Below are 22,990 nucleotides of genomic sequence, written 5' to 3'. Positions count from 1 at the left end.
GCACAATATGCACACCACCAAAAATAAATTATTTTTCATTAAGCATTCTATTTTTTTTTTCCCTTATTCATTAGTGTTAGTGGAATGTAAAAACAAAGTGAACAAGCCTCAGACCTGAACTGTCAGTGTTGAAAATCTCCAGGTCAATTCAGTTGCCAGTTTACCAAGTGTGTAAATGTTTAAGTCAGGACTCAGGTTTTCTTCTTTTCAGAAAAATGGCAGAATGGTTCTTTCAGGTTTGTTGTTTTCGTTTGTTTTTTTGTTTGTTTAGGTTTTTTGTTGTTTTTTAAATTCATGTGATAACAGCTAAGAAGGGTTTCCAATTTTACACCTTGTTTTCTGTTTAAACCTTCAACCCAGAGTGCAGCAGGAAAAAAAGTCTCCTTATGATCATTTAATCAACAAATGAGAATCACTGCTTATCCCCTTAGAAAGAGCAAAGCACAAATTCTTCCTTCACAGGTGAGAAATATTTTTTTCAAATTAATAAATATTTACATATTTATTTAAATAAGTATTTGCTAATATAAAGCATCTTGGCATTTTTGAAGTATCATGCAGCTGAATGCACTGTACCATCAAAGTACAGATACCATTTTTACTGTAACTTATCTTGCTCCCTTTACCATATATGTTGCTCATTTCCACAGTACATTAAAGAATCCAAGTCCATCTACTAAGAAATAATCTCATTTTATCTGAAGATAGAAACATCTCAGGAGCCCTTAATTAAAAAAAAAACCAAACAAACAGTGATCATGGAAGACTTCTTGACAGTAAGATGTAAGACTAATTGGGGAGTGAGCAAGATGGATTTGGAAAATTGTAATTTAAAAAACTTTTATAAAATTATCTCTGAATAGTCAAATATATGTTTGTATCTTCTCTGATTTGAGAAAAAAAATCTTTTTCAGCTGTGTTAGCCATAATCTGGATTATAACCATCCTCTTAAGTTGAGAAGGCAGGCTGCTTTAACAAAATAAAAATTATATTAGGCTTATATTTTTATGTATACAGTCTTAAAATATGTAAAATTTAAAACTGTTATACACCTGATACAAAGCCACAGCAATGTCATTAATGGTTCAATTTCCAAGCATAATTCAATAAATGTGAACAAGCTGGTTTTACACTATATAGATAAACCGGTCAAAACCTGAAAACCCCACGAGATTCACTGTCGGTCTCTTTTCTCACTTTGGTAATTTCAGGTATTTTTGAAATGGTGTGCATCACCAGAGGCAGTCATATCAAGAAAAAGGAAATTATCCAAATAGCTCAGGTTTTTCTTCCTCTGCTCTACAGAACAGTTGGAATTTTCAGAAGCAGCGTATATTCATGTTTGTTTGTGTCTGGAAGGTCAGGTAGTGGTGACCATCAAATGAAATCTGTTTCTTTTTTAAGTGGGAAAATACCAACTTGGAGCTAAGCTATGATCACTTCTAAACCAAGATTCTTCCAAGTGTTCCTTCTACAATAAACTCTTGAAGTATCTTTGTACCATCTGCAATGTTACCCACCCCCCTTTCTAAAAATTATCTGCCTTTATAGTGAGGGGATCTGAACCCAAGGTTAACCAAACTTTTTGGCTGTGGAAACTTCACTGAGGAAAAGAATAAGAAGCTTTCTCACAAATTTACTTATCAGCAGCAAAAAGACTCTTCAAGTGTCTTAACCACTGTACAGATTGATAGTTTTAATACTTCAAAGTTTTTTTTTCCATTTTCCATTGTTGAAGAAATAACTTCACAATCTCAAATCAAAGTCAACACTGCAGTGAGGAGAGCTTTTCTACTTTATTACAAAGAGAAGAAGCCTTTATGTGGTCAGAAAATACAAGATTGATCTTTTTTTTTTTTTTTTTTTCTCTTCCTATGAAACGCTGCTGTTCAAACAGCCAGAGTGAATTGTCTCAGTTCACTTCTTTAAGTCCCATCACATTCACTTGGGTATGGATGTCCTTGGCTGCTGAAAATCTGGCCCTTTAGTGCACAGGGCGACAAAGTAGTCCCCTGACCAGCAGTTCCAGAATGTCCCGTTTTCATATATTGCATCCATGCACACCTCCTAAAAATGAGGTACAGCAGGGCAAACATTTTCCAAAATAGATGTCATATATATAATATATACACATTCGTACATACATACCTTTATTCATGTGATGTCCAAAAATTTAAAAAAAATGTACACATTTATTACAAAATCGTAACAAAGACTGGACAGTGTTTTGCTCATTCTGGAAAGATGAAGCTCAGTAATACACAACTCTGGAAACTAACCAGAGACTGTGGCAATATCTTTCTTCTAAACAGTCAGATATTCTTGCATTAAGCTTGGCGAAAACTGCCTTTCAAAAACAGAAGGGGAAGTAAAATGAAGGAAGCAAACCTTGCTCATCTTTCCAAATGAAATACGAGAAGGATCTTCACATAAAAATGCACAAACATTTTTTATTACCAATAGTGCTACAATGAACAATGCAAATTTTGTTGTCTAATTTTTTGTCTTTTTTTCTTTTTTTTTTTTGTTGTTTTTACATTTTGGAAAACTAAGTGGTAAACTTTTGTCAGTGTACTTGCTTGTCTTTACAGACCCAAGCTTGTCTGCTGGCAAAAAATAATAACAAAAACAAAAATTCAGACCCTGCTCAAACTAAAGAAAAAAGATTACAAATTTAGTTGTTGGGCAGCACATAATTAGTAAGGCAGGACCTCAAATGGTGACCCTTCGCATGAGCCAATTGCCAGATCCTCAAGGAATTAAAACCAAGATGCCTGAGCCACATCAGTTCTGCAGTTATGTTGAGTATTGTGCTGAGACAGCCATACCCCAAGAAAAGGGAAGTCTTTAGAAGGCTTGCTGAGCAGGGTTGTAGTTGAAGGTTGATGGCAGATGAGGCCTTTCTTCTAATTTGTCATATTCCAGATGGAACTCCTACAATTAAAATAATAAATAAAATAAAAAAAAAAAAAGACAAAACCAAATAAAACAATGTATCATTTACCTGTGCCATACTTGAAAAATTTAACATGGAAGAATTTAACTCCTGACTTATCTTAAGGCAGAAACAGCAGATTTTGCTCTCTGGAATTCTATATTTTAATGAGAAAAAAGTCAATCCCCTAAGCCATTACACCTGTGACATGTAGGCTCTCCTATGCTTTTTAATGCAACATTACTCTGAAAACCCCAGTTACAATCTCAAACAATTTAACATAAACACATACACAAAACAGACAACCATGGCATGAGCTGAATTATGAATAGATAATGTATTTCCACAGGTCAGATGCAGAGAGAACTATTTTGGATTTCCTGAAGTTCTGTGATATTTTGTGCCATACTACCAGACCCAATTGTAAGTTAAACTAGCTAGGTTTCTCCTTAGTACAAAATCAGGGAAGATTTTCTAAAACGTTAAACATGAATTACTGAAACCTGTTTAAACCAGAATTTGGCAAAATATTCCACTCCATTTTATACTTAGATTTAAGCTTCAGACTCTCCCAACCCTCCTGTAGATCCTGAGCTCCTTGTTCCTATATTGCACTTTGCCAATATCTTTCATGAGAAGTCCTGCTGTTGTTTTTTTAACACGCACACAGAAAAAAACCTTAACTCATGTGCTTGGATTCCTCACATGTTACTGCTTCATAAATAAGCACCTTACTGTCTCAATGGCAAAATCACTTGGCTTTTCCTTGAGGATGCCTGGTTTGTATAATTGTAAAACATTTCACTGATCCAGTAGGAATTCTTATTTTGACTATAGCAAGTACACCAAGACTGTAGCCATCCCTGATGTCTGAATGCATCCTGATTATTACAGTGAAAGTTTCCTTCCCCGTGACCTCAATTTAAGCACACTTTCCTAAGCAGTGCACTTTGACATTTGGTGCTTGCTACTTTATGCAAAAATGTCCAAGGACTTCCTTACACCTTGTATTTTTCAGATCCTTTCAGAACTGTCTCTCATGCTCCTTCTATCATAATTGAATAAGCAGAGTAAACAAAAGTTTCAGATTGCTCTTCAATGCTGTCTTTTGGTAATTCAACAGCTACTTTGGACACGTAATTTTTTTTGCTTAACTCAGTAGAGAGGCCTAGCAGAACACTATCTTTATTTGCAGAGCAAGCTTACTCCACTGTTTTTAAATACAGATAAAAACACTAAGAGTAACGACTAGGTAAATGACTACATTGTGCAGTATTTTAGCCTTTACAGGTAGACAAACTAGAGACCAAGTCAATGCAAGACCAGAAATAAAATCTAGGAAATCCAACTCTTGGATCAAGGTCCATCTAGCATAGCAAGAACACTCAACATGGCAAGGAAACAAAGCAGGGGATAATGCTAAGCATTCAGCAAGTCTGCATTGCCCAGAGCACACTGTCCCTAAGCCTGGAAAATCCTAGCAAAACCTATCTGAGGCTACAGCCATCTGCACTGAAGCAATGCATATCTGCCTCATTTCTGGTTCCCCATTCTCTACTCCAACAACCAAGTTGCAGTTTGTTTTGGTTTTGGTTTTAGTTTTATTTTTATTGTCTGGTTTGCTTGTATTTTTTTAGGTTATATATATAAGGCAATTGCTTTTGGCATTCCTAATTAATACTGCACACCAGTTGCTGCATGCTCTCCTTTTAGGAAGATACATATACATCTGCTGATACTGAAGAGTTGCCTGCTCCCTTCTTTTGTCAGAAGCAATATGGAAGTGCACAAACCTATGTGGGTATTTTGGTGTCAAAGGTTGGTTTTTGTTGGGTGGCCCTTCAGTAACTCTGATGATATTTTATAATAAAAAAATACTGCTCAAACCTCTTTCCTATTCATGGCTTTCAAGGCTTCCATTTTGCACATAATCATGGAAGGGTCTGCAGATCAATATTAACCTATGATCAGCTACTGGGGAAATGCTTCTTTGACAGAATTGTAAAAAAAGAGAAGGGTTAACAAGAAAAGCTTCAATCAGTTACCTGAACTTCCATGTGCTCTGAAATGCCTTCAAAATTACCAATGGAAAACAGTAACCTAAACTCCTGAGACAGAAGCCTTAAAAAGGCTTTCCAAACTTCTGAGGGTTGGGTGTGTCTATTGGCAGTGGTAGCTGGGAGCAAGGTGTGTCCTGGAATGAAATGCTCTACAGCTTGAGCAGTCCCTGGTATGCTACAGGTTGGAAGCCTCTCCTCTGGAAGGAATGTGATTGCCTACCAAATTTTCTTTCGAAGTATGTGTGTTGATACTTCAAACTGTCATAAATTTTTAACATAAACAGGCTTAAAACAGCCCTTTCGATGTGCATCCCAGTGTCAGAAGCATTCAAATGCAATATCCACTAATGTGCAAGAACACCTGAAATTACATTTAATAAAATCAAAAAAAGAACTCATTGACCATATATTTTTGAAGACTAAAAGGTAATTATTTATTACATATAGAAAAATAATTGTATTACAGGTATACTTCATGTTTTTGTTTTTTACTTAAGGGGCAACTGTGGCTTAGGATGTGAACAGGAGCACTGATATGTTTTTAATATAAACAGATACAAATAAAATGGAAAACCAAAAAAATCAAAACCATTTATCCATTGACATACATCTGTTACATCTGTTAAACTGTTTTATTTTCCACATGGAAGTAATTATCAAAAATTAAATACCTTTTATTAACCAAGAATAATGAGTACTAAATGCGTGTGGAAAATTAAAGCAAATGTGTGAATGAATTGTTCTGTGCAAAGAAATAAATCACTTGTAGTGAAAACTAGAAAACTTGTTTTGATGGTAAAGTTACATCAGCTTGTACATGCACAAACAATAAGAGGTAAGAATAATAAAGACAGAAGAGAACTGCTTTAGGTGATCAATAGCATTATTAGTGTAAAGCAAAACAAAAACTAATCTGAACAGGAACTGTTCTTAGAACAAAATTCTCTGGCCTGTGTAAGTCCATCAAAGGAGACTGCAGACATCACAAGGCTAGGTCAAAAACTACAACATGATGGAAAAGCAGCCTTTATACTCACTTAAATATGGACGCAAAGACAGAAATTTAAATCAAGGGATGAATTAAAATGCTATGGCACATCTCTATTAGAAGAAAAAGATTAAATTTCTAGCAACTATAAAAGTATATAAATTAATAATTATCTTTAATAATGATCCTGTTGGATAAGAAGTAATTTAATACAGGCAGCAACCTTTACAAGCAAATCAACACTTGAAAATTTAACCTTCTCTCCCATAAAGAATTCCATGTTTTGTAACTACAAAAATCAGAGTGGAAGTACATATAATCTTGTTTCTTAAAAGGGTTTAACTCTCCTTCCTTTTTAAAGGAGAACTTCCAGACAGTTTACTTCAGACTATATAAATCAGGACTTTGTAAATGTGCAATTTTTGGTCTCATGTCCACTTCCCTTCCTCTCTCCTGTCTCCTCAACAGCATCAAACTATATAGCCAAATCCTCAGTGAAAAATCAAAGTGTCTTTAACCATACCGTACATTCCACATATCCTAGGATGAGAAAACATATATACATACATCTCTCTAATGAGCACTTTCCTGCATTTTGTTTTGCATTTAAGGTGCATTTGAAGTTTATTTTCACTCACATTTTCTCACTATATACCACCACCTATCAACACACAAATAATTTGATTTGATTTCCTCACAGTTTAGGAATTCTCTCAGTACTCGGCTGTTTTACAGCATTTCCTTCTTCAATCTGCTAGGAATATAAAATACAGAGCCTACAGCTTCATAAAACAGTTAATATTTGATGTTTTGTTTAAAGAAGTTATTCAGTTTAAAAGGTTTTGTTAAATCCAGTCTAGGATACAATAAAACGAATCCGTTAAAAAACATCTGGTTTCTGTGTTAAAAATTTAGCCTTAAGGTTTAATAATATGATCTGAAATAAACCGTTATATTTCACTGTGTATATTTTAATGCAGTGTCATTTAAGTACAATAAATAGATAAGTTCATAATGCAAAATGCACCATGTCTGCAAAGCACAACACATTAAAATATGTGCTGCCCCCTCTATTTGAGCACTAGAACAGACAAATTTAAGAAGCACCTGGAAAAACAATTCGATTTGCACATATAAGAGATAGTAAACTATCAGAATTAACTCATCCAACTGCTTCAAAAGAAGACTAATGAAAATGCTAAACAGAAATTACTTACTTATAAGGAACTGATATTCCCAGTATTCACTAATAATGTAGAAGTTACATCAAGAGACTGCAATTTATTATAATTCTTTTTTTTCCCCAGAAAAATGGGGAATACTTCTGCATTTGCTAGAAAAAAATTACTTGGCCTTCCCTTTCTTCACATTCAAAGCTACATGGATTTATCAAATACTGCCATTCTTTTTATAGTAAGTCTATGCTAGTCTCCCTCTAAGGAAATCTCAACTCTCGGAGTTAATATCAGAATTAATTCAATGTCAAGATCACATCTGACATACATCTAAGTCCTTATTTATTTATCATAGAAGGAAACATCACAGAATTTCTAGCAAGTGATTCCTAATCCATCTAACAAAACAGATATTTTTCCCCAAATCCTTCTCTAGCTTCCTGTGATCAATACTGAACTAGCTTGCTGTATTTTGCAAACTAAAATTAAATAAAAATTAAGAAAATAATAATTAAAAAAATCTAGTTTTAAAGTCTACATTAATAAATAAATAAGGCTAAAGAAGATATGTTATCTCTTCCCGTGGACAGTGCAGGGGAAAAAAATAACTTCCTTGTTAGCTTACTGCTACAGGTGCAAAACTTTAGAAAATACTATCCCTGTCCTTACTAGCTACCAACTGTGTCTTAATATTGCAGGAATTATTTTCAGTCTGCAAAGTGAAGAAAATATGTGTAGATCTTGTCAAAATAATTTGGAGAACAATAGTGATTCAAATCTCTCTTTCACCAAAGTATCTCCCAGAATGTCTATTGGATTAAGCCAGTCTACGCTTGGAAGAGGAAAGATGTAATGTGCTAATAAAGAACTCAAGCACTGCATGCTGAATCTTAAGACAGCACTCAGGATTAAAAAAAAAATGAAAATTTTGCTTTCCAAAGTAATACTTAATAATCAAGTAGCAGCTTCCTATATTTATTACAGGTAGAAAAAGATGAAACACTAAAGTTACTATACAAAGGGTATTATACAAAGGGTACCACTTCCTTCTAATAAAAGAAATGTACCCACGTGTGAAAACTCAATTGCACTGATGTTACACTAGCCTTTTACTGCTCATAAATTAGTGGAACATACACAGTCAACTCCAAAAAAGGAATCTATCCTTTCAGAAGTTAATTAATTCCTATTACTTTCCATCTCTGATGATAAATAATAATGATAATAATAATCATCTAGCATCTTGGAAACCTAAGGAAGTATAACAAGTAGCAAATAAATCCATGTAGAAATTAAAACTTTCCTTTTGCTTGGGTTTTCTTTTGAGGGGAGTAATGCTTCTGCTTCAGAGTTCTCACATTACCTTACACATAAGAAAAACCACACAAATAGGGCTTCCCATTAAAGCATTCAGATACAAAATCTTGGGTTTCTTATGGTCACAAGACAGTAGAGGTAATGACTCAGACATGCAAACAGATTGAAGAGCCTTCCCTATCATGTGGGACAACTAAAACATTAATTTTTGAGAGGAGCTTGCACAGACTAAGCATACTTACTGGGGGGAAATGACTAAGAAAGAGAAAACAGAGTCGCATCTAGTTAATCTCTAGTAGATGGCAAACTTCAATATACTGGCTAGGAAGAAATGCACTTAAAGGGATGAACACTGAACTCTATTCCCTTTAATGTAAAGCTGACGTTCAAAACTACATCGAAAGACATATATTCAATGCAGTATTTCATAAGCTCCAAGTGTATATAGATGAAAGTTGCTCAAAGAAATTAAATGCCTTTTTAGGAAACAATTCATGTTAACCTCCAGGTGAAAAGATTTCTAATTGAACAAAACACTTGAGCACTCAGAACCACAAAACAGTTCCAATGTACTGTAATCACATTTGTTGAGTTTAATTGGAGGCTTCGAGATTAATCTGGTCTGGTCTGTTAAGTGGTGAGGTTCTTTTTGGAAAAGAGCAAGAATGCTAATGTATCTACAGAAGGTCTGACATGGATTTTTAACGGTAACTCTTTCACTGATTAATCCAACAAGTCAGTTAATATTTGAAACAAAATCATGTCACATCTATGAAGTCTCAGTAAGTAATGAGATTCCTGACAAACTAACTCAAGCAGATTCTAGGTAGGTTTAATGGTTATATTTATTTTGTGTATTTATCCTTTTTTCAGCTTCAGATGAAGCTGAATGCATCACCTTGTAGGACAGACTACTTTCAAAGCAACACACCTCTTGCCAGGTTAGTGTATGTTAGCACTCCTGATGCACAGATCTGCATCAGAAAAATCTTTGCTTCAGCAGAGCAAAAAAACTAAAACCAAAACCAACAACTAAAAAACAACCCCACAACAGCCCCACCAATACCTGTTTTAAGTTCCAAAGTGAGATGCGGTAGTTCCCTAATGAATTTTCTAAAGCAAAATAATAAACTATCTACAAGTACAACTGTTGAAGTGCCAAATAATGCTTTCTATTCTATAATTCCATACTTGAATAAAGCTTTTGATCTAACAAAAACTTCTAAGTTCCACATCCTCGTGCCTTCCAAAGAAAACAGCATATAGAGGGACAACACCTCCTTTTCCACAAACAAGCTAGTGCTCTGTTCCTTCACACCAGAAATTAAGATAATGAAATAAAAATCAGGTGTTCAAAAAGTTTAAGATCTTTGGGGAGGAAGTTGGGTTTTACGTTTCTCCTTTTAAAAATACACAGTTGATAGACTTAAGAAATCTGCACAAGGGAAAAGAGATACCTTAGCTACTTTCCTCCAGTTAAGACAGTCAAAGAAGTAATATGTTCCCCTCTCATATGTATTGGTTTTCATTGTTGGCTCCATGCCGGGTGCCCGGGTGATCCATACTCGTTCTTCTTTGTGGTATCTCCAATCCCGGTTAAATCTTTCATTTTCAGTAGGAAGCAAAAAGAATTTTTTAATGTTAGTTACCTGAATTTGATTTCACAAAATACAATTTTCAAGGTTGCAATTAAAGCTATGCAATGCATTCAAAACCAAAAGAAAATTTCTAAGACAGTATCATACTGCAATCTCATACCTCTTCCATACAGTTATTTCATCTCCAACTAATCACATAAGAAACTTAAGACATCTACAAATTCTCTTTGATTATTCACTGTTTTTCATTCTGCTGAAGTTATATGTATAATAATGACTGACACAGACTTCTGATTATATGAATGAAAAAAAAAGTACAAAATGAAATCAAGGTTGGAGGAGGTATTTAAAAAAAGGTTTTCAGCTTTAGATTGACTAAGCTTCTGTCTTCAGTGTCTAACTTGAGTGGTTTTTTTACATCTACTACTTCATTACTGCAATAGATTAAATCACATGAGACTGACAAAATAGTTTCAACGTACAGCTCTACTGCTGCTAATAGCTGTAATACATCTCCTCCATTCATGTAATAGAGATAAAACAGGAGATCTTCTCCATATCGGCCAAGTTTTATTGCAGCCAGCTGCAAAAGATTGAAGAAAATGAGGATGAAAAATCACAATAGATAAATGTTTTAAGACATACTATCTCACTTAAGCTACACAAGGATACATCCAGAATATGCTCCCATCCTAAAAGTGTTGCAAAAGCTACTCTAATATAACAAAAGTAATAATTAATAGAACAACATTTTTAGTTAACTTTTTCAAAAGCTACAACAGAAAAATAAATAGAAGTAATAAATCAGTAAGACAGAATTTCCTCCCCGCACCTGTAATCTCACCTTAAGTTTTTTGATTTAAAAAAAAAAAAGAATTTACATGTATTTGTTCACTTCACTCTCCCTTAAGTAACATTACTACTTCTTAAGATATTTCTCAGTGATCCCTCTTCAATCGCTGAAAAAAAATTACAAAATCCCTATTCATGTAGGTATGGAAAGCAACAGATAAATGTGAGAACATTTTGAACCATAATTCTGAACTTATATCAAGAAGACATATCTCAATCTAATTATGAAATTTTAATATTACAGTATCTGGATTATAACAAAATTCTGCTTTGCATGAAGAACATACTCTTAAAAAACATTATGTGCACTTTAGCTAACCATGCACATTTTCAGTTTTGTCTTCCCTTTTTTTGTAAGGAGGAATGGGTGCATGATGTGTCCAACTAGCCAGTTAATGCATCACTGTCCCTAAAAAGATTGACAACATCTATAAAATGCACTGATTTTGAACACTACCTATTCGGAAAAATATAGAAAATTACTGGTAAGAAATTAACAAAAAATAAGCACACACACATGTACTCACCTTATCCCTAATGTGAATGTTAGTTAAGTATTCAGATGGAACATGGAAGTCTAAAAAAGAATCGGAATTGATGCAACTATTAAGACATGTAAATGAATATAATTTGAAAATCTTAACATTGAATTAATAGTTATTTCTCTCTTACCTATGTCTTGAGGTCGACAAGGTGATGATGCCCAGGGTGATGCAAATTTAGGATAAAGATTTCTGAAGAAAAAGAAAAGCAGAAACTTATCAAAATTAAACACAAATACTAAACCAAACCAGGCAAACAAAAAACCCCTGTAACCAGTCTCACAAACCTTAAAAACCACATGACCCAAAATCACTTCTTGGAGTGAGAAGGAAGGAGAAAAGGAAATTTCTAGCCCACTTTCTTAAGACAGGTAAATTTATTAATTTTCTTTGTAATATACAGAGTACAATTGCATTTAAACTGCTATGGTAATCTACAGGACCAAGATTTTATAGAATCACAGAATTCTTTGGGGTGAAAAGGACCCTAAGAATCATATAGTTCCAGCCCCCTGTGATTGGCAGGGACACCTCCCACTAGAACATGTTGCTCAATCTTCCATCCAACCTGGCCTTCAACACTTTCAGGAAGGAGGCATCCAGAACTTCCATGTTCAACTTTTTCCAGTGTCTCAACACCCATAATATTATTCTGTCATCCATGATAGCATGCTATTATGACAAATTTTGTAAATGAAACACGAGCATGGTATACCCTATCAAATCATTGCTCCCTTTTTGTCAAAGGCCTAAAAATACTATAAAAATATTGAAACCTACCAAATTACTTGACCAACTTCCAGGAGAGCTATGAGCCAAGAAACCAAATGGTGTCCCATCTTTACATAACTGATCTTACTGTTGGCAAAAAACCCCACAGATCTTGAAAATAGTTGAAATCTTTACTTCTACTCAAAGCATGGACAGTCACAGCTCCTAGTAAAGGAATCCCATGTATACCCTAGATGTTTGGCTTCCTAGGGCAAAGAATCCACAATTTTACAGACTCAGGCTGAACCTCTGTATGCAATAAAATTTGAAGAATTTGTGCAGTGTTCCCTCTGTGGTAGAAAAAAACTGCACAATTTCAACATTTTTCAAGACTCTGTTGGACAGCCCACAGTCTATTTGATGAATATTTCAGAACGTTTCAGAACACGAACAGTGATCTAAAGTAAAAAAAATTAAATGAAGAAATGCTATTTTTTTCGTTTTTGCTTCTGTAGAATTTTAAGTTATCCTCAGGAATTAGAAGTCTGTATCTTAAAGAAATACAGGACTGTCCAAGCAACGCATACACGTTCTTTTGACAACCAAAATAAATCTTAACCTACCTGCAAAGAAAATCTATATAAAACCAGGATTTAGAAGCATTAATTGAAAGAATTGAGATAATATACAGGACTACACAAGTTTGTTTCACAGTTATTGTGATAAGTGCTTAAGTCAGACAGACAGGTATCTCTATGATCAGAAGCATCTCACATAGCAGAAAATTTTGGATTTCCACAAGTGAAATGCTTTTAGTTTTTCAAGCAACAATTCATAAAGCAAGCAAAGGAAGTTTAACACAAGGCAAGATGGCAGGACAGGCACTGAAAATTGCACAAGCATTCTAGTATAAAATTAAACCAACTCTACTGGAAACTGTGCTTGGGTACACTATTTGGTCTTCGTTTTGTCTGTGTATTATGGACAAATCTTAAAATGCATTATACTACTGTGTCAGTAAGGCCAGCACTATGCAAATCCACCATTTTTCAAAATGGCGGGAGTTTCTCAGCTAGAAGGTGGTCTATTAAACTAAATTTCTCACACAATTAGTCATCTGCAAGATATGTGTTTTTGTCCAAACTGATCTAGATTGTTTCTGTAGCTCCTGGAGAAAGAGAGGCACCCAGGGCTGATGATTCACCTCATCTATCTTAAGTAGTTATCTTACCACTAGGACAGTTGCTACCTACTTTTCTCTCCACTGCCTCTATAGGAAACCTAGATGACTCAACTTAGGCAAACTTAATGGAAGTTAACTATAAAACTACATTTTCATTTAAATTAAACTTTGGTGCAGGGTAACAGATGCTCTGTTCATTATTACACTAATATAAATCAAATTTATCCCCCAAACTGCGGAGAGTTAAGTGTAGGCTCTTTCAAGGAATATTATCTGAAAAAAATGTATATAAGAGCGTTGTTAACAATACACTGTCAATTCCTTGAAGAAAGTCCTAAAGAAGTTAGGAGAATAAGCAAAGCCACTAGGTTTGTTGAAAGCTTGCATAATGAGACCTCAGTATGCCTTGAAGCACAATTCTCCTGTTTATAAGAATTTTATTTTAATGTCATTACATTTTCAAATTTCATTTGACAAAATACCTTGTGGGTTTGATAGCTGTGAGAGTTATATGAGCTTATTATGGATGACAGCATAATAAACCAAAACTGAAGATAGTACTAAAAAACAGAAACTTACTCAGGAGAATTGAGATTGAGACCTAGTGTTGTTAAATCACTTCCTAATGCAAGATGTACCATTCCTGGATCTGTCTCTGCTGCCCTGATGAATGTTAACAAGCCGATCATTCCAAACTGGTCCGTCACCATCCCTTGAGGAATGTTGGTAACTCGACCTGGGCAAGAAGAACAAAATAATTTTCTCCTTTCAAGAAGTGGAGGAATTAACAAGGTGATCTAAACGACTGTCAAAACTTAGAAGACGACAATGTGGAGTAACACGTACCATCAGGTAACACCTGGATCCCTTTTTTCTGCTGGTTGTTGTTTTGCGTAGTTGAACTTTTATCTCCAGGAAACTTAGGTCCATCTGTGCTGGATGATGTTTTGCCTGATGTACTCAAATTCTATATAAAAAAAAGGTTTTCAGAATTGGTACAATGGAAAAAACCAAAAATGGAAGAACTTGTTGGCGTTTCAGTCAAGTGCTCTAAACCTGTAATTCAAGTCACTCTACAAAATGAAGCACTAAAACAGAACCAAGTCTTGAGTTCTGTTGACAAACATTATGTAGTATTTACCACTTGCTAAAGAACACCTATCATAAAATAAGAGCTAATAATGAGCCTACAGCTTGCAGTGCAAGAGGATGTAATAGTTTATATACAGAATGAATATCCCAAGTGTTTCTGAGTAGAGGGTATTTTGGAGTCATCACGTCATGTATTTTTCTCATACTGTCTTACTCTGACATAACACTCCATGACATAGCAACAGGTGGAAGCAACATACAGTTGGAAAATTTGTAACATGAAATATATGTAAACACTATATTTGGCAAGAAAACTGACTGTGCTTCAGGAGATGACATACTGACAGAAGATATCCCACATAACTATTATTTCTTGCTCTCTATTCTTTAAAGAAATCGTAATTAACCCAACCTAACCACCACATTTATTCCTTCCTTCCTTACTGTATTCAATGCTAACTGTCTCTGAACATTTTCCGTATGATAAACTTGGCCACAACATTTGGGGCTAGGCTTCCCCCACCCCTTTTTTGAAAAGTTGCATTTTTCAGTTTTCTTGTGAGCTTGCAGTAACAGCTAGTACCGACTCATCAGTACTTACGCACATTAACATTTTTTTGTCATTTTAAGTAATAAACCAATAAGAAACTAGAATATTTTGTCAAATACCACAGAAAATTTTGTGTCATCCACATTTTATTGATCTCTCACTTGTAATTAAGAAATAATTTTTATAACAATCTTTCAGAGCAGAAAACAAAATAGCCCATAATCGTAAAAGCTATATATCTAATGTAAGTTAATGACAACAATACAGGGTATCCCACTAGTCTACAATATAACTATGAATTCAATTGTCTCTATCAACATGTTCCCTGTGATATCATTTACCCATCAAGAATTCTACCTTGAAGTGACAACTGACTTGCTGAAGGAGTTGACAGTTTTCAAGACAGATGTTACAGTGTGAAAATTACTACTACTACTGAGAGGCACCAACAGAAAAAAATTAGCTGGGATAAGTAGTAATTAGGCACTGTAAAAATTGAAAAATAGATATGAATTATCAAAAATTAATTTTGACATGTTTTTGCAAGTTTCTCCCTGGCCCCTAATGAAAATATAGGATAGAGAGAAGTCATGTAATTAAGAAAGCAAGGTCGCAGAGGCTGTTTATAATAAAAATTCCATTTATATGGATATATATGAAATGTTGCTTATGTAAAACCTGAAAATCTTATATCAAGAGTATAGTAAGTGTCTGATTTAAAATATAATAAACAAAAGAAGTATGAATATTGAACATAAAAGAAGGCCTACTTACAGATTTATTGTCATCATTACTTGATGTTGGATCTTTGTAGCTGGAGCCTGGTAATGCTGGAAAATCTTCATTGTGTATTGAAAAGTCCTGGGACTGCTCACTTGCTGGTTTTGTCACCATTCCAACTATCACCAAAATTAAAGCAGGAATAACATTAAATGACTGCTAAGTTAAGAATTTGCTGCTATCTTGCTTACTGTCCATTTTCATTATGTGCAAGCTGTACAGCAGAAATGACTTTTTTTAAAAAAAAACAGGTAAACGAAAACAAAGCATATTCATTTAACACATTCACACATATTAGACTAAAGCCTCTTATTTAAGTGCGAGCTAAGAAACACTCAGGGTTAAAGTCATAGACACTTTCACTACTTTAAGAATGAAGCCCAGTACTTTTACCAGGAACAGCACCTGTTTTGCACATCTAAATAATCAAATAATCTTTGCAGGCATTATAAAAGCAGTATTTAAGGAAATCCACTGATGAAGGAATGATGGACTGCTTTAAGGTTATAGTAAGTTTTTCCTCCATCCCCTAGTGGCATGAAGAATGTCTCAGCATAATTTCTTTATAAGCATGTATTCTTAAAGGATGCCCAGCTAACTTGCAACAGAACATATCACCAATGAAATACTTGCCTGGGACATAAGAACGACTCCTACTTTCAGTATGAAAACTGAAAGCATTTAGCCTGCAACTCTCAGTGCTCTGACCCTAATTTAAAAAAAGTAGGCCAGTCACATTGGAACATAGATTCCGACTACTGAAAAGCAACATTTTTCTATTTTTTAATGCCAGTTAAAACAAAAACCCAAATCAAAACAAACAAAAAAATGACTAAAGAAAAGCCCCCACACCATGCACCCAAGGGCAAATACTCTTTTCTGAGAGACAGAGAAGTAATACAGTTGCAAAAAACACTGCAAGAAGAAGAGAAGACATGAGCAGTCTAGGGCCTATTTTTCAAAGATCCTTAATAGATGTATAGGGTCTAAATTAGTTCAGTAGCTACTCATATAAATTACTTTCTCTAGTATTCTGAAGAGATCAAAGTTTCTTTATTTTAAGAAAATAAGAGTTAATCTTGCTTCTGCTGTTCACCTTTATCACCATAGTTATTATGCATGGTTACTTCTACAGTACATGTAAAACTGATAATGGATTAACTGTGTGTTGCATATTCTCATTTTATCTAAAAAGCTGTTTGCATTCTAATTTTAATATAAGCCAAGTGTGAAGAAAGTATGCCTCTGCTCAGTTTCAAACCTTTTTTTTCTTTATCTCAAACAAAAGTGCTCTCTACTTTTTGTTATTGGAGACAGCTTCCAGTGCATCTTGTATCCTTATTTCTTGATTATTTTTTTTTCTACCACCGTACCTACCCACTGCATTATGCAGATGCTTAAGATAACTTTTTAGACAGAGAATTTTTTTTTCCTGGTTCACCACACAGTCATGCAAAGAGCTATACTAACACCAAAAGGGGGAAATGGTGTGAGCACAAGAGCATTTACAGACTTCTTTCACAGCAGTGCTGCTGAACATTGAACTTCTGCTCCATGGTAGAAGTACATTTGTATAAATCTCCTTTCTACCTTCAACCACTTTTCCAAGTAATGGTTTCTCTTTCAGAACAAACTAAATCTCATGTAAACCGCAAGATGTAATAGCTTTCTACCCTCACTGTGACTTTTCAGTGTCTTTATTTGGGGAAGTGACTTTTCCGTATGATTAGGAACACTTCAGTTTAACTTGTTTAGCTTTCTCACAGCTATCTTGAGCAGAGGGCCCTCGTCACACCCAGTCAACGAAGCTACTTTCTCTTGATAATGCAGTTATCTATTATTTCTCTCCAATTAATTTGGAGATATCTCTGTAAAACACTAGGCTTTGTAGAGTAAAAAAACCCCACTTTTATTTACAGCTGGAAATTTCACAAATGTCTCAAAACCAACTCTAGGTTATTAATGCAACTTTTCATGGTAGCTGATGCAACATGCATGATAAAATCTACTACAGCAGTAACAAAAAAAAAAAAAAAAGACTGTGCCTCACATTAGGCTTACCTGATTTTTTTCCAGACCCAAATAGTAAGATTTGTATCCACCTTAAAGTTTTTCCTTTTATTATTTTTTTAAGCTGTTCAGCAAGAATTATGTGAGACACAGCTTCAGAATAATCAAGCTATACAGACTGTAAACATCATGATGAAATTAGATGAGATGGCTTCTAATACTTACAAAAAAACCTGAGTGTAATCTCTAATCAAAGAGATATTATTTATGTTAAAAAATGAGACTTGGTAGGTCAGATGTCCAGCATTTTTAAAAAGGTGAATAAAACAAACATCTACTTTGCCCAAAGAGCTTTCAAAACTATAGTCTTACCATAGGGTGCCCTTCCAGCTAAAGGGTTTATTAATGGAGTTGGATTGCCACTTCCTTCCCTCCTGTTTCTGTCTGCTAGTGCTGGAAAATCTGAGAGGTCCAGTCCTGTCACATTTTCACTTCCATCTACAATAAAAGTAGATATTTGAAATTCCCACCATTTTTAAGCTCAGACTTCATTATGAGAAAGCTAAATTTAGTATATGTTTTTTTTCTTTCTGGTTGATATTTTTACTCTTACTATAATTATTACAAATAACTACAATCTCTATGTTATGAGAATAATCTGAAGAGCATCAAAATGTTGGGGTTTGCTTTTAAACAATAGCTAGTCAGCAGTATTTAGAAACAAGGTCTACTCATTTTGAAATAAATGACTACATGTGTAAAATACAGGCAAGACTATCAAAATCAGAGTACTAGAATAGGTAGTCTGTTTAAAATTTAGGGAACTGTCAGGAAGACATCTGAGAGAGGATAATAGCCCTTATTAGCAGCAGCATCAAGGAGCTCTTCTATGCTTATGAAAGGTAAGGTAAGGTAAAGCTGCAGATCCAATGCAGTAGAAGGTACAAGGCAATATTTTTTCGTTTGCAGCAGAAAATGCTGCACAAGCAAGGCCAGAGCTGCTGCAGCTCTATGTAAGATGTCACACTGTATAGATGTAGTGTTGCCTAAACCTCACACTCTTTGAGATGTCATCAACACCTCAAGTTGCTTCATATACACGGCCACCTAAAGAAATGGCAGCATGGGCAAACCCAAGGCATTTTGCTCTCTCTCTAGTTCATTAAAATCAAGTGAAGAAGTAATTCCCAGAGAAAAATCACTACTGAAACAACCAGTGGATAGGGTCACATTATAAACCAGCTGTTAAGGAGTTTAAGATTTAAAAAAATGCTTTCCTGCTGTTTTTACCCGATATAATGTTTTTATAGAAAAATGGATATATCTATTCTTCTTTGACCCCTTTTTCAACTCCATAAACTCTTTTTCATTCTAACCAACTAGATGTAATATATAGTCATGTCATGTACAGTCAGTATTCTACATAATACCTTCACTTTGTCTTAAAGGTATTAAAATACACTCTTAATCTCTTGGAGCAGCATTTCTGTGGAACAACTGAAAAATTATAATTTATAAGTTGGACTCCAACAGAACAAAGTACTTCGAACTAGACTTAGTAAAAAAAAAATCTCTCTCTAATGTACTTAAAGATGAACATTAATGACAATAAACTCACCTGTTCCATTAAAAATGTTACTCGATAAGGAGTTATTCATTCCAAATGCCTGATTTCTGTTCATTCCAAATCCAGACATACTGTGAAAAAAATCCAGGAAGTCAGACAAAGGTGTATACATACGTTGTAATTTCCAGTGGAAGGCATTAAGGGGGAAAAAACCCTAAGATTAATTATTTCAAGCTTATGCAACCCACGTTGGCCTAAACTTGGTTTTCAATTATTTTCCTTTATACTCCTGAAAACTCTGAGCAGCAGTACTGCTCAATCAAGACAACTTTAAAATAACTTACTTTAACATCTGCTGTGTCTTAAAGATATCTATCAATTGACAAGTTATGGCAAACATGATCATTACTGAATAATTTCATATAGACAAATGAAGCAGCAGTAAATGCAGTAACAAAAAGTCAGACTGCAACTCGTTCATTTGCAGGTGGGAAGCTGGTTTATGGAAATAATCAAGTTTGTCATGACTCTTTTAAGCTGAACAGCAGTTATGGTGCTTGATGATCACTACGTGCATATAGAACTATTAAGAGTATAGGCATGGTCTCTGCCACACAAGAACATCAGCTAAATAAAAGTTTCATATAATCAGGCAAAAACGGTTGAAGACACGTAAATATCATATAAGACTATTGCAGTAGGAAAGACACCCTCACAAATGATCCACTTCATTCTGTGCGAGCTGGAGATATTGAGATGCTCAAAGGCAGGTCCCAGTTGAATGAAATTGTGAATTTCTGCCCTGTGGGAAATCACAACATTCATTTTCCCCCTGTAACAGGACGGAAGTTGATGTTTCAGAAGCTTCCATAAACAAAAATGTCAAGCAATTTCCTAGTGGAAATATTACCTGCATGATCTTTTTACACAGTTAGAAATCTGAAGCATTTAATTCCAACTTGACATAGCCCATTTTGGATTGAGACACTGGGAAAGAGTACAGTTAGCCAAGACTGGTCCTGTTTTGCTTTGCTTCCCCTAAGGTGGTATATTTGAAAGACATCCAGATCTGACACATCACACATCTGATAAAACATGTTCCTGGTATCATCTGTGAATTCCAGACCTGGTGTGAGCACCAGTAAGAGACACTCAGTCTTGAGGGGACAGAATGTTGCCTAATGACGAACAGTATTTCTCATGCAAGAGGGCTTTTGTTTGCTTAAAAGTAATAAGAAATACCACGTTAAGAATTTCAGGGATAGCAAAGGGATTAGGCAACAAAATACATACTTCTTTACAATTATTTGTAACCTGTTTTACCACTGTAACTATGAAAAGGAAAATCAAGTTTTTTTTCTGTTAAAAAACCTGGAACACTTTCACTGCTCCAACTAAGACAAGCATTCAGAAAACACTTCTTGGAAGTCACATATTCATGCACCTGTCAAGGAAACACCTTTTTTCTAAGTATAATTCCAAAATTTTGTTAAATATATCAACTGGATATGTACTACTACTCTACTTCTGTAGCGAATAAACAGTGCAGAAAGAACTTGTCATTGTTTGAGTAATACTTCCCCCTCAACTTTTAAACATTGTATCTTCTTGAAAATGAGATATACAGTGCAAACAGTGAAAGATGAGGATTTTAATTCCAATGTTCCTACAGAGATTTCACTATCTATGCCCACCTTCTGTAGCACTCAAGTTTGAAAAGTATCAAAATATAAAATAACCTTTTTAAATTCTCATCTCCTTCACTTGCCACTATGCATCACAGTAGAGACAAATGCTATGTAATCAGAGGCAACATACAAAGTCTTCTCACACTCCACAAACAAACTGCTGCTACCAAATCTCCACTGCCATTATTGACAAAAGCATTTATATGCCTATATTATAGTATGAAACTAAGGAACTAAACATCCTGACCAAGTTTCCAGATAACGTTAGTTTTCTCCTTCCTTTATCCATTTTATCCAACACTAGATTGGGTTGGACGTGGCATGTGACTGCCATGAGCTTGCTTCTGCTCCATTAAGAGTCAGTTCCCTAAGGAAGAGCCTGAAGGGAGAGAAAGGATTGAACTGGGAGCAGAGAGACTGGGATGTGCTGGAATCAAGCCTAGAAAGCAGTCAGATGTGCAAATTAATCCTACACACATTTAGTAGGATTAATGCACTTTTTGCCACAAGTTTATCAATATATACGAAACACAAACACAGCACCAAACACAGTTAAAGTCTAATGATTTATGATGTTAAAATCTTGCAGAGTTAGAAAAACAGCAAAAGTGATTGAGAGGCTTTTGGCACCCAAACAAGCTCCAAATCCTAAATAAATGGCAAACCACTGCGCTCTATATTAATCCAGAATTTAAAGACATAAAATATTAGGTTCCTACTGTGTCTGAATCAGTTTACTATTATTCCAGAATAACTACTGTGGTTTTAAAGGCTTGCCTGTTTTAAATCTTGCCCCAAATCATAGATTAACTTTTTTAAAAAGGAAGCATATACCCCAAAATCAAGACGTGCTTCAAAAATGAATTTGGGAAAACAGGAAGGAAGGGGAAAAAAAAAAAACAAAAAATCACATATTTTGAAGAAGCAGCAGTAGAAATTCAAGTCAGAAACAGAATTTATATTAAAAGCCCCAAAAAGCTTGTGTGAATATTAAAAACAGCTTCAAAAGTTTATTGCTGGGAGACAAGAATATACAAAGCAGCTTTCAAGCTTTACTTTAATGGATAAAGATTAGATTTCCAGAGAAGCATTTAAGCATGTCCATGGCTGTACAGGGATGGTCCATCTAAGCAGCCTTACCTGTTCACAGTAAAAGGTTGCCGAGAGGGTTGCTGCTTTGGCATACATATTATGCTTGGAGAGCTTCTGTTGGGGCTGCCTAACCCTGAACTGCTCATGCTGTTTGTCCTGCTGGGAATTCCAATGCCCTGACCAACCTGGGAGTGGTTCATCATATTCCTAGGATTCATAGGCAATATCCCCCTGAAAAAGAAAAACCATCCACAGAGATGAATCTGTACCACAGTTTCTTGTTACTCATTTAGTTTACTAACAGAATGGACTCTGAGCTGTCACAATTTAATTTGTCCTTCATGTCAATACAGCATGTTGGGATTACACTCTGTAACTAACATAGTTTTGGATTTCTTCTAGAAATATAAGATGACCCATTACATGCTAATCAAGTCCTTGGTTAGGTTCAGATAAGTACTTAAGTATTATATTATGCATCTGAAAAGGTGTTACAGCTCTTTTTTTTAATGAGAGACCTACAACCTTAATCTTCTATGCCATACGACATCCATACAAAAAATTTAACTGTACAGTTACAGAACAATAAAAAAAATTGCCTCTTACATTCTGAAGCACAATTTGCCAGCAATTTGTCGTTTACACACAAAAATAAAATACTGCCTTAGAGCAAGCCCTATCTTACTGTTTTACAAAACAGTAGGATATTATTTCCCTAACACAGGCAGTGGTCCACAAAACCTACTTTTCTTCCTTTTTTTTAATTAATCAAGACTGTAAAGTAGTCGAGGCAAAATACGCAGAACATTTAACAAGTGCTCTGCAGAAAGACACAATGGCAGAAATATT

At 34.8% G+C, this 22,990-nt stretch overlaps 1 protein-coding gene across 1 annotated transcript in view; it reads right to left on the bottom strand.

The window, feature by feature from the left end:
- Positions 1 to 1,778: 1,778 nt before the first annotated feature.
- CNOT2 (CCR4-NOT transcription complex subunit 2) overlaps positions 1,779 to 22,990 on the bottom strand; it is a 77,665-nt gene continuing 56,453 nt past the window's right edge. The window contains exons 5-15 of the mRNA XM_071766723.1: positions 22,190 to 22,372; positions 19,413 to 19,492; positions 18,167 to 18,292; positions 15,779 to 15,903; positions 14,209 to 14,329; positions 13,942 to 14,098; positions 11,599 to 11,660; positions 11,454 to 11,503; positions 10,557 to 10,657; positions 9,934 to 10,078; positions 1,779 to 2,935 (exon numbers count right to left, since the gene is read on the bottom strand). Coding sequence (XP_071622824.1) covers positions 2,849 to 2,935; positions 9,934 to 10,078; positions 10,557 to 10,657; positions 11,454 to 11,503; positions 11,599 to 11,660; positions 13,942 to 14,098; positions 14,209 to 14,329; positions 15,779 to 15,903; positions 18,167 to 18,292; positions 19,413 to 19,492; positions 22,190 to 22,372 — 1,237 coding nt within the window. The 3' untranslated portion in view covers positions 1,779 to 2,848. The remainder of the gene's footprint in view (positions 2,936 to 9,933; positions 10,079 to 10,556; positions 10,658 to 11,453; positions 11,504 to 11,598; positions 11,661 to 13,941; positions 14,099 to 14,208; positions 14,330 to 15,778; positions 15,904 to 18,166; positions 18,293 to 19,412; positions 19,493 to 22,189; positions 22,373 to 22,990) is intronic.

The sequence above is a fragment of the Heliangelus exortis genome, chromosome 1 (assembly GCF_036169615.1).
Source record: "Heliangelus exortis chromosome 1, bHelExo1.hap1, whole genome shotgun sequence".
Taxonomy (NCBI): domain Eukaryota; kingdom Metazoa; phylum Chordata; class Aves; order Apodiformes; family Trochilidae; genus Heliangelus; species Heliangelus exortis.
This window is presented reverse-complemented; position numbering and strand designations above follow the sequence as displayed.